Genomic DNA, 16,930 nt, shown 5'->3' with positions numbered 1-16,930 from the left:
TCCGATTCTGTGTCTCCCTCTCTCTCTGCCCCTCCCCCGTTCGTGCTCTGTCTCTCTCTGTCCCAAAAATAAATAAACGTTGAAAAAAAAAAATTTTAAACTGAAGAAAATTATTTTATATTGTATAATATTGGATATCTTTACCCAGCAGTTAAATAAATTCTCAGATATTACAAAATTAAACCCAGAAGAAAAAAAACACTGTGGGAAAAATAGGAGCTAATATGTTTATAGCCAAAATATTGTAGGATTAATTTGTATAAATGGTTTCAACACTAAAAAGGAAATGTGGACTCAAGAATTTTCCACTCATCCCTGGGAGAATCAACTCACTTCTTTAAATGTTTAAACATAACACTGGCGTGTGTCAACAGAAAATGTATGGGGGGAACAGGAGGGAGTGAGGGAGTGCATCCTCGAAGTCTTACCTCAGCACCAAAGTAGTTGAAGATTCCCACTACACTAACAGGAACCAGCTTGTTCACACAGCGTCCTAGAGCTTTTCTTCCAAGCGCAAACACAAAAGGAATTTCTTGTTCCCGTGCCATGGCTATAACATTATAGAGAGCCTCATCCAGTCCACCTGAGAAAGTCAACACATGCTAAGGTTTTAATTTACTTATTATTTTTTCCCCCATTAAGTAGGCTTCACACCCAGCATGGAGCCCAACGTAGGACCTGAACTCACTACCCTGAGATCAAGACCTGAGCTGAGATAAAGAGTTGGAGGCTTAACTGACTGAGCCACCCAGGTGCCTCTAATTTACTTATTTCTTAAATGGAGGTATTTTAGCACCCAACAGCTAAAGCATAAAACACAGCAGCAAAGGATTCTATGAATACTTGTGGCACTTCTGCTGTTCCACACATTTTCTTATTGCAATTTATATATGAATATATATACATATTTTCTTTCTTTCCAATAAATTTTCCAATTCTTCAATGCCAATTTTTGTCTCTCCATAGGGATTAGTATAGAGGGAGTCAAACTTCAATACAATAAACATTTATTAAAACAGAAATTAAAATTGTTAATAGTAACTGATGTCTTTATTCTCTCAGCTCAAGTAGCAATGAGACAGACATATACTACTATTTTTATTGGCATTTTTCCCCCGTGGAGACTATTCCTACTACTGTTACTTCTGCATCTGTCTTCTCCAATTACCCAAAGTGGCTCCTCCATGAAAACAGACAAATCAGGGTGCATGAAACAGTAAAAAAGTATTGTGTGTGGGTTCCCATAAGAGCCTTTACATGTAACTGCTCATTTCTGAGGCAAATCACCATAAGCAAGAGCAGAGAACTTTAACTTTTATCAAAGGAAGGTAATCCAAGAATTTTAAAAGCAGAATACATTTGCAGAAATAAAGAAAGGTACTCTTATAAATAAGTCCTCACTCTGATTAAAACAGAGGGGACACTTGGGGAATAAAATCCTTAACTAGTGTTCACAGATTAAGACTTTATAGTCTGATCTCAATTTTATTACTTAATTTAGGTAATGAAAGATTTCACTTTCTTTCATGTTCATCATTATGTTTCATATCTAATCTCTGCAAAGAAAGACATATGGCTTCCATTTTACAATTCATTGTATATCCTACAGTTATACTAAATAAATATCAAAACACTTCAAAAGTAAAATGTTCATACCTTTTGACTGGATTTTTTCACAGTTTGGAGAAATTATAACACACTTGATCTTATTTAACTTCATATGCTTAGTAACCTCCCTTAGACCCATAACCAGCCGTCTCCTTGCTTTTGCTCTTACAGGATCTTTTTGGTAGATGCGTTCCTGAAAACTGACAAGCTCTTGAAGAAGAAGAGTCACACATTCATCAATCTCTTTACAAAGAACCTGATTGCAGTACCTGTAAAGGAAACCAAAAACAGGTAAGTCCATCCTAATTTATTTTTCTGAAATTATAAAATTATGTTAGGAAAAAAAATATCCAATAAGAGGTTTTCATTAAAAAAATCAACTCCTTAAACTCTCTTAATTAAATCGGCAGAAAACATGAAGAGACACTTCTCTAAAGAAGACATCCAGATGGCCAACAGGCACATGAAAAGATGCTCAATATCACTCCTCATCAGGGAAATACAAATCAAAACCACACTCAGATATCACCTCACGCCAGTCAGAGTGGCTAAAATGAACAAATCAGGAGACTATAGATGCTGGACAGAATGTGGAGAAATGGGAACCCTCTTGCACTGTTGGTGGGAATGCAAACTGGTGCAGCCGCTCTGGAAAACAGTGTGGAGGTTCCCCAAAAAATTAAAAATAGATCTACCCTATGACCCAGCAGTAGCACTGCTAGGAATTTACCCAAGGGATACAGGAGTACTGATGCATAGGGGCACTTGTACCCTAATGTTTATAGCAGCACTCTCAACAATAGCCAAATTATGGAAAGAGCATAAATGTCCATCAACTGACAAATGAACAAAGAAATTGTGATTTATATATACAATTGAATACTACGCTGCAATGAGAAAGAATGAAATGTGGCCTTTTGTAGCAAAGTGGATAGAACTGGAGAGTGTTATGCTAAGTGAAATAAGTCATACAGAGAAAGACAGATACCATATGTTTTCACTCATGTGGATCCTAAGAAACTTAACAGAAGTCTGTGGGGGAGGGGAAGAAAGAAAAAAAAAAAAGAGGTTAGAGAGGGAGAGAGCCAAACCATAAGAGACTCTTAAAAACTGAGAACTGAGGGTTGATGGGGGGTGGAAGGGAGGGGAGGGTGGGTGATGGGTATTGAGGAGGACACCTTTTGGGATGAGCACTGGGTGTTGTATGGAAACCGATTTGACAATAAATTTCATATTTTAAAAAATATATCTTAATTCCTATAGCAAATTAGAAAAAAGAAGAGTTTTTCTGGATTACAATAGATCAGCTTTTAAGGAAAGAGTGGATTATCCTCAAATAAGTACTACCCAAACTGCCCATTATTAAGGATATAAATCCAATGTTAACCTGTTATTTGATAAAAAGAGACATAATGTTGCTGGTAAGAAGATGTAAAGTTATTTCACTCCAGGGAACACTAATGATGCATTTAGTAGGAAAGAATAATTTCCTAGAAGCTAACTGAATGGCCTCATACAACGAAGTCATCCTCCACATTCAGATAAGTCACAATCTCTGGGAATTGGCTTCCTTGACCATAAAAATAAGCAATTAGGTAAGCTGGCCTCAATGATTCCTCTAACTCTGAAAATCTATGGATGTGGCAGATGAACTCAGTAATTAAATTGAAACCAAAACCAAAGAGGTCTTGAGGTAAAGTCACATGCCTTTATAGTAAGCAAAGCAACTGAACAGGGCTCTTTGTGAGATCAGGTATGGCTATAATGTGAGAAACAGACAGGCAGTGAGTGAGGCCACTATAGTACTTAATTTCAGGGATAAGGAAGTCATCCAAGCTTACTTACTCCTATTTTTTTCAAGTTCTCATCCTTAACCTCTACTATAAGCCAGTACTTAACAACAAGGAGAACTGGTATAATTTATAACCTAAGACTAACCATGTAAGTAAATTTCCACTTCTGAATTATATTACATAGTAGAAAAATCTAGGCCTGCCCTTCTTTAGTGGGGGAAAAAAAAATTCTCCATTTTTTTCCTTTATGTGAGAAATGTTTAAATAAGTAAATAAATGTGACACTACTTTGGAAGAGAAGATACAGGTGGACAGACTGAGGAAAGAATAACTATCAAAATTTGCAAAATTAAAGAATGCACTTAAAATGCATCAAAAATGTGGTTTTCTTCATTCTGTTTAACTTTCAAGCTATTTCATACACATGTAACATTTTATCCTCAAGTGTTTCCTTTGCTCCACATCTATTATTTGACATTTAATCAACTTTCCAAATTCAGGCAAAAAGTATTAACTCAAAATCAACAGTATAAAGAATGGCAACAGAATAGGAGGATCAAGATAGCAGAACAGGAAGATCCCAAACCATCTCCTGCCACAGACACACCAAATTACAACATCATATACAACTCTCTCTGAGAATGACTGAAGAACAGCAGAATAGCTCTTCTACAACTAAAGTGAAAAAGCCACACCAGGCAGGTAGGAAAGGCAGAAAAGGGGTCGAGTCAGGACCCACATCCCCTGCTCAGTGACCCCAAGCAGGAGGGATATCACCAACACAGAGGCTATCCTCCCTAAGGAGCAAAGGGTTCAAATCATATATCAAGCATGCCCACTCTTCCTGCACCAGGAAGATGAGGCCCCATAACATCTGGCTTTGAAAATGAGTGGGGCTTAACTCCAAGAGAGCTAGAAGGCTAAAGGAAATGGAGATTCCTCTCTTAAAGGGCACAGGCACAAACTCACTGGCTATGCGACCTAGCACAGAGGCAGCAGTTTGAGAAGTGCCTGGGCCACATATGAAGATTTGCTAACTTTAGGGCATGTGCAGGAGGAGCAGGGATCTGTGGGAACTTTTTCCTGGAACAGAAGCACCGGCAGGAGCTATTTCTGTCACTTTTCTGATACTTTGCTAACACCGCTTGCCCTGCCTCAGCATTTCCCTGTGGACCCACCTCACCCAACATACTGGCCCCAATAGGCATCCCCCTCAAAGTGGCTCCCACCCCACTACATCTAGCAGGTAGCCTCAATCAGATCCCATTCCACCAGACTCGGTGGCCAGCCTAGGCCAGGTTCAAGGCTCCCTCTAAAACAACTCTCATGCCACAACACTCAGCCAAGTGGCCTTGACTGCGATGGGCACCCCCACAAAGCAGCTACTGCCCTGCCACACAGTAGGCATCTTCAGAATGGTGCCTCCCAAACCAGCTACAGCCCCGACCACCAAAATGCCTGCAACCATTACAGCAGGGCCTTTCAGCCAGGTGCATCTGAGGCCAAACCCACATACCAGTGCGAACCCAGCAGTCACAGCCCAACCATAACAAGAGGGTACATGCAGTCCACATAAGGGACGCCCTTGAAGTACCTGGTTCTGGGGACCAGGGGACGCTGTGCTTCAAGGCCCCAAAGGATGCCTCCTACATTAGGCCACTCCATCAAAACCCTGAGACATAGCTAATATACCTAATACATCAAAACAAACAGCCAGGCAAAATGAGAAGACAGAGAAATATGTTTCCAATGAAAGAACAAGATAAAACCTCAGAAAAGAATGAAAGAATTCAAAGTAATGGTCATAAAGATGTTCACCGAACTCAAGAAGAATGGATGAACATAGTGAGGATTTCAACAACAGATACAAAATATAAAAAAGGACTAATCAGAGCAGAAGATAAAATGAGAAATACACTAGAGGAAATCAAAAGCACATTAGATGATGCAGAAGAATGATCAGTGATCTGAAAGACAGGGTAGTGAGATTCACCCACGCTGAAGAGCAAGAAGACAAAACAATTTTTAAAAATGAGGAAAGGGGCATCTGAGTGGCTCAGCTGGTTAAATGCCCGACCCTTGATTTCAGCTCAGGTCATGATCTCATGGTTTGTGAGTTCGAGCACCCATAGTGAACTCTGTGCTGACAGTACAGAGTCTGCTGGTGATTCTCTCTCTCTCTCTCTCTCTCTGCTCCCCCACCCCCACCAAAATAAACTTTTTTTTTTTTTAAATGATAGTTTAAGAGACTTCTGAGACAACATCAGGCACACTAACATTTACATTATAGGGGTCCCATAACAAGAAAAGGGAGAGAAAGGAGTAGAAAGCTTATTTGAGGGAAATTAGGGCAGAAAACTTGCCTAACCTGGGAAAGAAAACAGACATCCAGGTCCAGGAAGCACAGAGAACCAAAAATAATATGAATCCAAAGAGATCCACACTAAAGACACATAATAACTAAGATGTCAAAAATTAAAGATCAGGAGATAATCTTAGAAGTCACAAGAAAAAAACCAACTAGTTACATATAAGAGAACATACATAAGATTATCAGTTGATTTTTCAACAGAAACTTTGCAGGCAGAAGGGAATGGCACCATATATTCAAAGTGGTAAAAGGAAAAACCTACAACCCAAGAAATTTACTTGGCAAGATTACCATTCAGAATTGAAGAAGGAATGAAGATTTAAAGACAAAAGTTAAGGGAGCTCATCAACACTATACTGCCCTTATAAGAAATGTTAAAGGGACTTCTTTAAGTGGAAGAGAAAAAGCCACAACTAGAAATAAGAAAATTTTAAAAGAAAAAAAATCTCACTATTAAAAGCAAATCTATTGTAAAGGTAGTGAATCAATTACTTATAAAGTTAGTGTGAAGGTTAAAAACCAAAAGTAGTAGAATCAATGATATCTACAATATTTAGTTAAGGGATACAAAACTAAACATGTAAATAAAGTATGTCAAAAACAAAATACTGCAGTGTGGGGAAAAATGTAGTACTTTTAGAATGTACTTTTTTTTTTTTTTTAATTTTAGAGAGAGAGAACATGCACAAGTGGGGGTGAGGGAGGCAGACAGAGAGAGAGAGAGAGAGAGAGAGAGAGAGAGAGAGAGATGAGAAACAGAATCTCCAGGAGGCTGCATGCTGAGCATGGGACTGACCCTGGAATCATTACCTGAACTGAAATCAAGTCCAACTCTTGATTTTGGTTCAGGTTGTGATCTCAGGAATCATGAGATCAAACCCCACATTGGGATCTGCACTGGAAGCACGGAGCCTGCTTGGGATTATCTCTCTCTATGCCCCACACCTGCTTGCATTCTCTCTCAAAATTAATAAACATTAAAAAAAAAAAGTCAGACGCACAGCTGACTGAGCCATCCAGGTGCCCCAGAATGTGTTTGAACTTAAGCAATCATCAACTTAAATAAATTTACATACATAAGATATTATATATGAACTTCATGTTAAACAAACCAAAAGCCTGTAATAGATATACAGGAAATAAAGGAATCTAAACATAACACGAAAAAAGTTGTCAAATCACAAGGGAAGAGATCAAAACAAACAAAAAAACTACAAGAATTATAAAGACAACCAGAAAACAAAACAAAACAAAAAAAATCACCAGTAAGTACATACCTATTGATAATTACTTTAAGTGTAAATGGAAGAAATATTACAATCAAAGACTCAGGTGGTTGAATGGATAAAAAAGCAAGACCCATCCATATGCTGCTTGTAACAGACTCAATTCAGACCAAAGACACATATGGACTGGAAGTGAAGAGATGGAAAAAGATATTGTATGCACACAGAAATGAAAAGAAAGCTGGGTTAGCAATAGTTACATCAGACAAAACAGACTTTAAAACAAAGACTATACAAGAAACAAAGAAGGACATTAAATAATAGATGGATCAATCTAACAAGGGGATATAACATTGTAAATATCTATGTACCCAACATAGAAGCACCCACATACATAAAGCAGATATTTTCAGACACAAAGGTAAAAATCGATAGTAACACAAGAATAGTAGGGAACTTTAACACTCCACTTACATCAATAGAGAGATCATCCAAAGAGAAAATCAATAAGGAAACCATGGCCTTAAACAACAGATTAGACCAGACAGACTTAAGAGATACATAAAGAACATTCTATCCAAAACAGCAAAATATACATTCTTAAGTGCATATGGAACCCTCTTCAGGATGGATCACCTGTTTGGCCACAAAATGAGTCTCAATACATTTAACAAGACTGAAATCATATCAAGCATCTTTTCAACTACAATGGGATAGAATTAGAAATCAATTACAAGGAAAAAAAAAACCCAGAAAAAACACAAATGTGAGGAAAATATGAGGAGACCAAATAACATGCAAACAAATAACCAAGAGGTCAAAGAAATCAAAGAGGAAATAAAAAAATATCTTGAGTCAAATGGAAATGGAAATACAACTTCCAAAATCTATGGGGACAGAGCAAAAATAATTCTAAGAAGGAAGTTTATAATGTTATATAGGCCTATTCTAAGAAACAAGAAAAATCTCCAATAAACAATCTAACCTTACATATAAAGAAACTAAAAAAATAAGAACAAAGCCCAAAGTTAGCAGAAGAAAGTAAATAATAAAGATCAAAGAGGAACCAAATGAAATAGAGACTGAAAAAGAAACAATAGAAAAGATCAATGAAACCAAGAGCCAGTACTCTGAAAAGATAAACAATATTTATATAGACCTACATGGGATTATGTTAAGTGAAATAAATCAGACAGAGAAAAACTACCATATAATTTCATTTATATGTAGAATCTAAAAACCAGTGAACAAATAAAAAACAGAAACAGAACCATAAATACAGAGAATGAACTGACAGATGCCAAGGGGTGGCAGGTGGGAAGATGGGCAAAATGGGTGAAGAAAAGGGGAGATACCTGCTTTAAGGTATAATGGAAGGGTAAGTCATAGGGATATATAGGGAATATAGTCAACATTATATGATGACACGTGGTAGCTATACCTGTGGTGGGTGTAACAATGTAAACTTGTCAAATCATTATGTTGTACACTTGAAACTAATGTAATAATGTGTGTCAATTATACTTCAATTAAAAAAAAAAGAAAAAGATTTAAAACAAGGACAATGATAAACCTTTGCCTAGAAGGACTCCTCAAGAAAAAAAGAGGGGGCCCAATAAACAAAATCAGAAATAAAAGAGAAGTTACAACTGACACCACACAAATACAAAGAATTACAAAAGATCATTATGAAAAATTATACATCAATAAATTGGACAACCAAGAAGAAATGGATAAATTCCTAGAAACATAAAATCTTCCAAAACTGAATCATCAAGAAAATCTGAACACTGTTTACCAGTAATGAAATACCATCAATAATCAAAAAAAAAAAAAAAAAAATCCCAGCAAAACGTCCAGGACCAGACAGCTTCACAGGTAAATTCTACCACACACTTAAAGAAGAGTTAATACCTATCCTTCTGAAACTATTCCAAAAACAACAGTGTAGGAACACTTGCAAATTAATTCTATGCGATACCAAAACCAAGACATTACAAAAAAAGAAAATGACAGGTTAATACACCTGATGAATATAGATGCAAAAATCCTCAACAAAATATTAGCAAACCAAATTCAGTAGTATATTAAAAGAATCACACACCATGATCAAATGGCATTTATTCCAGAGATGCAGAGATAATTCAATATCCACAAATCAACTGTCATACACATTAACAAAATGAAGGATAAAAATCATACAATCTTCTCAACAGATGCAGAAAAAAACATTTGACAAAAATTCAATATCCATTTATGATAAAAATTCTCAACAAAGCAGGTACAGAGAGAACATACCCCAACACAGTAAAGACCAGAGATGACAAACCCCCAGTTAATATCACACTCCACAGTGAAAAAAATGAAAGCTTTTCCTCTAAGATCAGGAAAACAAGACAAAGATGCCCAGGCTTGCCACTTTCATTCAACACAGTACTGGGAATCTTAGTCACAGCAATCAGAGAAGAAAAGTAAATAAAAGGCATCCCAATTGGCAAGGAAGATATGAAATTGTCACTATTTGCAGATGTGCAAATAGTTAGAAATTTGTTAGAAATTTCTTTTCGTTAGAAAACACTAAAGACCACACCATAAAACAATTAGAATAAATTAATTCAGTAAAGCTGGAGGATACAAAAGTAATATACAAAAATCTGTTCCATCTCTACACAGTAAAAAACTAGCAGAGAGAAAAATTAAGAAAACAATCCCATTTACAACTGCATCAAAAAGAAAAAAATACCTAGGATTACCTAGGAATAAATTTAACCATAGAGGTATAAAACCTGTACTCTGAAAACTGTAAGACATTGATGAAAGAAACTGAAGATGACATAAATTGAAGACAAACTGTGCTCACGGACTGGAAGAACCAATGCAGTCAAATGTCCACACTATCCAAAGCAATTTATAGATATAATGCAATCCCTATCAAAATACCAATGGCATTTTTCACAGAGTTAGAACAAATAACCCTAAAATATTTATGGAATCACAAAAGACCCAAAAAGCCAAAGCAAATCTTGAAAAAGAACAAAGCTGGAGGTATGCTCCCAGATTTCAAACTATACTGCAAAGCTATAGTAATCAAAACAGTATGGAACTGGCATAAAAACAGGTAAACAGAACAAAGAGTCCAGAAATAAACCTACACTTAAATGGTCATTCTATGACCAAAAAATCCAAGAATATAACAAATGGGGAAAAGACTGTCTCTTCAACAAATGGTGTGCAGAAAAATGGACAGCTACATGCAAAACAATGAAACCAGAACTGCTTTCATACACGATATACAAAAATAATCTCACAATGGATTAAAGACCTAAATGTAAGACCTGAAACCATGGAACTCCTACAGGAAAACAACATCAGTAAATTCTTGAACATCAGTCTTAGCAGTTTTTTGGGTTTTTTGGATCTGTCTCCTCAGGCAAGGGCAACAAAAGCAAAAATAAGCATTTTTTTTTTTTTGTTTTCTGATGAGACTGTATCAAACTAAAAATCTTTTACAAAACATAGGAAACCATCAACAAAACAAAACAGCAACCTATTGAATGGGAGAAGATATTTGCAAATGATATATAAGAGATTAATATCCAAAAAAAAAAAATTAATACCCAGATTACATATAAGGTCTCCTACAACTCAACATCAAAAAAACCCAAATAATCTGATAAGAAATGGGCAGAAGACCTGAATAGACATTCCAGAAAAGACATACAGATGGCCAACAGACACATGAAAAAATGCTCAACATCGCTAATCTTCAGGTAAATACAAATCAAAACCACAATGAGGCATCACCTCATGCCTATCAGAATAGTTAGAATCAAGAAGAGAAGAAGTTGCAATCCCTATCAAAATAATACCAGCATTCTTCACAGAGCCAGAACAAACAATCCTAAAATTTGTATGGAACCAGACAAGACCCCAAATAGCCAAAGCAATCTTGAAAAAAAAAAAAAAACCAAAGCTGGAGACATCACAATCCCAGACTTCGAGCTGTATTACAAAGCTGTAATCATCAAGACAGTATGGTACTGGCACAAGAACAGACACTCCGATCAACGGAACAGAATAGAGAATCCAGAAATGGACCCACAAACATAGGGCCAACTCATCTTTGACAAAGTAGGAAAGACTATTCAACAGAATAAAGACAGTCTCTTCAGCAAGTGGTGCTGGGAAAACTGGACAGCGACATGCAGAAGAATGAACCTGGACCACTTTCTTACACCATACACAAAAATAAACTCAAAATGGATGAAGACCTCAATGTAAGACAGGAAGCCATCAAAATCCTCAAGGAGAAAGCAGGCAAAAACCTCTTTGACCTCAGCCATAACAACTTCTTACTCAATACGTCTCTGGAGGCAAGGGAAACAAAAGCAAAAATGAACTATTGGGACCTCATCAAAATTAAAAGCTTCTGCACAGTGAAGGAAACAATCAGCAAAACTAAAAGGCAACTGACGGAATGGGAGAAGATATTTGCAAACCACATATCAGATAAAGGGCTAGTATCCAAAATCTATAAAGAACTTATCAAACTTGCCACCCAAAAAACAAATAATCCAGTGAAGAAATGAGCAAAAGACATGAATAGACACTTCTCCAAAGAAGACATCCAGATGGCTAATAGACACATGAAAAAATGCTCAACATCACTCATCACCAGGGAAATACAAATCAACACCACGATGAGATACCACCTCATACCTCTCAGAATGGCTAACATTAACCACCTCAGGCAATGACAGATGTTGGCAAGGATGCAGAGAAAGGGAATCTCTTTTGCACTGCTGGTGGGAATGCAAACTGGTGCAGTCACTCTGGAAAACAGTTTGTAGGTTCCTCAAAAACCTAAAAATAGAACTACCCTATCACCCAGCAATTGCAGTACTAGGTATTTACCCAAGGGATACAGGTGTGCTGTTTCGAAGGGGCACATGCACCCCAATGTTTATAGCAGTGTTATCGACAATAGCCAAAGTATGGAAAGAGCCCAAATGTCCATCGACAGATGAAAGGATAAAGAAGATGTGGTATATATATACAATGGAGCATTACTCAGCGATCAAAAAGAATGAAATCTTGCCATTTGCAACTATGTGGATGGAACTGGAGAGTATTATGCTAAGCGAAATTAGTCAGAGAAAGACAAATATCGTATGACTTTACTCATATGAAGAATTTAAGATGAAAAAACAGATGAACATAAGGGAAAGGAAGCAAAAATAATATAAAAATGGGGGCAGGGGGGACACAACATAAGAGACTCTTAAATATGGAGAACAAACAGAGGGTTACTGGAGGGGTTGTGGGAGGGGGGAATGGGCTAACGGGTAAGGGACACTAAGGAATCTACTTCTGAAATCATTGTTCACTATATGCTAACTAACTTAGATGTAAATTAAAAACAATTTAAATAAATAAATAAATAAAGGCAAGAAGCATTGGTGAGGATGTGAAGGAAAGGGAACTCTCATGTACTACTGGGGGTAACAGAACTACCATACAATGTAGCAATTCCATTTCCTGGTATTTACCTGAAGAAAACAAAAACATGAATTCAAAAAGATATATTCACCCCTATGTTCACTGCAGTATTACTCACAATAAACCAAGACATGGAAGGAACCTAAGCGTCCACTGATAAATGAATGAATAAAGAAAATGGGGGTGTGGCTATGTGTGGAATATTGTACACTGTGTGTGGCATATTATTTAGCCATAAAAAATAATGAAATCTTGCCATCTGCAACAACGTGGATGGACCCAGGGAATATTATGCTAAGTGAAATAAATCAGAGAAAAACAAATATCATATGATTTTACTTATATATAGAATCTAAAACACAAAACAAGTGACCAAAACAGAAATAGATTCATAAATAGAGAATAAAATTGTGGTTGCCACATGGGAAGGGAGTGGAGATACAGCTGAAATAGGTGAAACACGAACTTCCAGTTATAAAGTGAGTACATCATGAGGATATAAAACACATCATACAGAATATAGTCAATATTATTGTAATAACTTGGGTGACAGATGCTAACTAAGACTTCTCATGGTGATCATTTCATAATGTATATGATGTCAAATCACTATATAGTACACCTAAAACTAATTATCATATTGTGTATCAACTACACTTCAATTAAAAAAAACAAAGGAATAGAACAAACCAATATGGTTTGGATTCATACTGATTTTTCATTCACCCTGGGATTCTTTCATATGTCATTTTTAAATGTAAAATAAATCCATCTATACAAATGTTAAAATCCTAAAATCCTTCATAGGAGTAACTTCTAGTTCAAGATTACTCACTGATGGGCATTTTAAAACAGAAATATTTGCTTAAAAACAAACAGCTTCATGTAATATGTTTACTTCATGGAACGGGGTCTTAGAAACTTGTAATTTATTCGTTACACAGGGTTTTTTTTCTGAAAGGCCAATAATATAAACAAAAAAGCAAAAGCATTTAAGGAGGAAAAACTTCCTATTAAGGCACTGTATATGTAAGATATAAGAAGTCAAATTTCCAGGTTTATTTATAAACACTATTTGATATAAAAAGAATATTTACTATGAAATCACTTTCATATGAACACTGATAGCTGATAGAAGTCAAATGCTTTAAATACAATAAAACTAGCTGCTAAACATAATTTGAAGGAAGAACTTAAATATCTTTGAAGTGCTGCATGCTCCACCCATCAAGTAATGACAATACTGTATTCAGAACTACAATCAAGATACTTAAACTATTCAACCTCAATAATGAGGCTAAAACTTACTCTCTAAATCTTTTGCTGTGGATTTTGGTTATTGTAGAAGATGCCATCGGACTGCCTATCCCAGAACTAGCCGGAGAGCCTTGTGACACAGGTGTCATACAGTATGGAGAATTCTGACTTGCTGGAGAGAGCGAAGTATCACTGGGCATGCTCAGTCCAGTATCTGTGGAGATGTGGGGTGAAGGGAAAAAATTTAGAAACTTTAAATGCTGAAAAGCTATCTACTGATCAATACTTAGAATGGCAGCTGTCTTTTGTATAACTTCCAAATTCCCCAGAAGCTAACGAGTTGGACATTGTTTATATCACAAACATTTCTCATATACTACAAAAATGAAGTCTTCCTATTATCTCTTAAAACATACTCTTAAAAACCAAGTACAGCCGAGCCTGTAAGTCTCTACAGAAGAGAGGAGAGAAAGCCAAATGATCTAAAACATGTATTCTTAGAGGATTTAAATTGAAGAACAAAGGGAATAACTTTTGAACCTCTTTCCAGATCATATTACCCATCTCCTTCGTCTCAATTTTTTCACCTATTTCTTAGAAATACATTTTTTAACTGTCTACAAATTCCCATTGCTGCTGGCAGTGATGAATTCTACCTCACTCATTCTCTCCACACCACTCCTCATTTCTTCAGACACCACCCCAGTTTCTCTCTCATTTGGTCTTTGCTTCTGTGCTCAGGCAGCCTCATTCTTTAGATATACCACCTCTTGATTTCACTGCCCCCTTCATTTACTGCTTCTTTCTTAAACAGCTAAATTCAAGAAATGAGTTATTTTTTGTACTCCAGTCCACTAATTAGCAAAGTCACACATGTATCTTATCTCCCTACCAACGATAAGCTTTTTGGAGCAGGACAATCCATTCTTTATTACATTTCCTGACCTTCTACCCCCAACCCAGTTACTGAAGTACACATGGTAAGTGTTCAATAAACACTTGAATGAATGTTGAATTCATCCATTTTTGAATGAATGGATAAACCTAAATACAAAGGCAAGGATATTTAATTGAGAGAAAAGGGGAATGCTAGCCAAATATGTCCTGGCTGAACAATCTTTAGAAGCACTCATTTTTCTACACAATGGAACACTACCAGTTAATATGTGGAAATCAGACTTGAATGTGTTGCAGAAAGGAATACACATATACCAGCAGAAAAGGGGACCTAGCCAGGGATCTCTTTAAATCTTTCTTCCACAGCAGTAAAAATATCAGAAAGAATGTGCAGTTTTGCTGAGGTCCCATTCAAAATGATATGTGCTGGCTACTGTATGGGACTATATCTTATTGATCAACTGAATTCTGTACTACAAAAGGCTTTGTAATTCTTTACTCATTGTGGTATATGTATTAATTCATAAAAGCAAGAAAGGAAATCAACAAAAACAATTCAATGAAAAATAGTCCTGTGACGAAAATAGCCAGTAGTGTTCTAGATACGAAAGAAGACAAAATGAAAGAACTATGAGTTACATAAGATACATTGGTGAGATCATAATTATTAGTGTATACAACAAATTCAGGACTCAAGCCTCAAAAATGCCACAGTTCTGCTATATAACACCTGCCCCTTCCCCCTGTTAAATATCTCCCTATAGAGGCATCTTCAAAACAAACCACTCTCAAAAATAAAGAAATTTACATAAAATATGGAGCATATCCTCCAATTAGGATAATAACTAGTGATGGCTTATTAATTAAAATACTCTGAACCATTCCACGAGAAGGGAGAAAAGGACAATCTTACCTTCCTGGGAAACAATCTCCTGTGGCAAATCATCAATAAAATCTAAGTGCATTTCTATTGGTTCCTCAGATCCCAAAAGGTTGTGGTCCACAGTTAAACGGCCCTTCTTTTCCTCTCTTTCTTTCAAAATAACCTAAAAGTCATTACCAATCTTTAATTACTGATCACTCTTTAAGAATGTATAGAATGATTAAAATGTTCACTATTACACAGATACAGTTCACTTAAAAATGGACATGAGGAGTTTGGTTGGCTACATGTTTAGTTGGCTACAAACAAACTGGCAAAAAAAAAAAAAAAATGTAATTTTAGGCCCTGTAGTTGAAAAAGGTACCATATCCAAAATAAAGGAAGGCAATTATGCTGTATAATGCTACAGCTATCAAACCACATCTGCTTCACGCTTTAACTCCTGATTGACAAACTAGAGTTTCCACAAAAATGGATAAAATAACAAGTGTGGAAACCAGGTCATACAGTTTAACATTAAATTTACATTTTGCAGTTTTCAATTATTTGGACCTGGATTATCTCATTCTGCTCCTAACAATACTGAGTTAGGGGCACCTGGCAGGCTTAGTTGGTACAGCATGCGACTCTGGATCTTGGGGTTGTTGAGTTCAAGCTCCATGCTGGGTGCAGAGATTACACCCACAAAAATAAAATACTGAGTTAAACAGAGCAGATATTATCCCAACTTATAGATGAAGAAGATAAGGGTAAGAAAGGTTTGCCTAAAACTATATAATTTAGTACCAGAATCTAGGGCTTCTGATTCCTACAGTCCAATGTTTTGGATGCTAAATGTTTAACTTCTTTTGCTTTTTTTTAACCTTACAGAAAGAATTCATCCTCCAGGGTTTTGTTCAATATAGAAAGATAATCATGATGCTGATGATATCCCCAACTTTCAATTAACTATTCATCATAAAGATATACACCTATAAATATCTCATAACAATCTGTTGGCTAAAATGCCACAACTACTTCTGCAAAACATTTTAAATCCTTAAATTTAACTTGTAAAATAAACATCTCCAGGTTTCGGTTTACCTTTTTAAGTGCTGTGGGTCGTTTTAGTTTAGCAATTTCCTTCTCTTTTCCTTTCTTTGCTTTAGAGGAAGTAATGTCCAAAGAATTAAAGGATGTCAAACATGGCTGACTTTTGGTTAAGGGTTTTCTGTTAGTAGAGTCTTTAGTGTGAAAAGAAGCTGCAGTGACCACTAGAAACAAACAAGAACATTAGCTTTACTATCACAGCCAGCGCCGCATACAATGAACATTTCTAATGATAAATCTAAAAGAACATCCTCTTCTTGTGGGAGAATAGACATCATAATAGTAGGAGTAATACAGGGCCATGCAG

The 16,930-nt window shown here is 36.2% G+C and overlaps 1 protein-coding gene across 2 annotated transcripts in view; it reads right to left on the bottom strand.

Moving 5' to 3' along the window:
- Positions 1 to 16,930, bottom strand: part of SECISBP2L (SECIS binding protein 2 like) — a 65,558-nt gene that overhangs the window by 13,287 nt on the left and 35,341 nt on the right. For both annotated transcript variants that reach the window (XM_030318230.2, XM_030318231.1), the window contains 5 exons: positions 16,618 to 16,787; positions 15,565 to 15,697; positions 13,806 to 13,968; positions 1,657 to 1,877; positions 429 to 583 (listed from right to left, as the gene is read on the bottom strand). In XM_030318230.2, coding sequence (XP_030174090.1) covers positions 429 to 583; positions 1,657 to 1,877; positions 13,806 to 13,968; positions 15,565 to 15,697; positions 16,618 to 16,787 — 842 coding nt within the window. The remainder of the gene's footprint in view (positions 1 to 428; positions 584 to 1,656; positions 1,878 to 13,805; positions 13,969 to 15,564; positions 15,698 to 16,617; positions 16,788 to 16,930) is intronic.

This window comes from Lynx canadensis, chromosome B3, assembly GCF_007474595.2.
Source record: "Lynx canadensis isolate LIC74 chromosome B3, mLynCan4.pri.v2, whole genome shotgun sequence".
Lineage (NCBI taxonomy): Eukaryota > Metazoa > Chordata > Mammalia > Carnivora > Felidae > Lynx > Lynx canadensis.
This window is presented reverse-complemented; position numbering and strand designations above follow the sequence as displayed.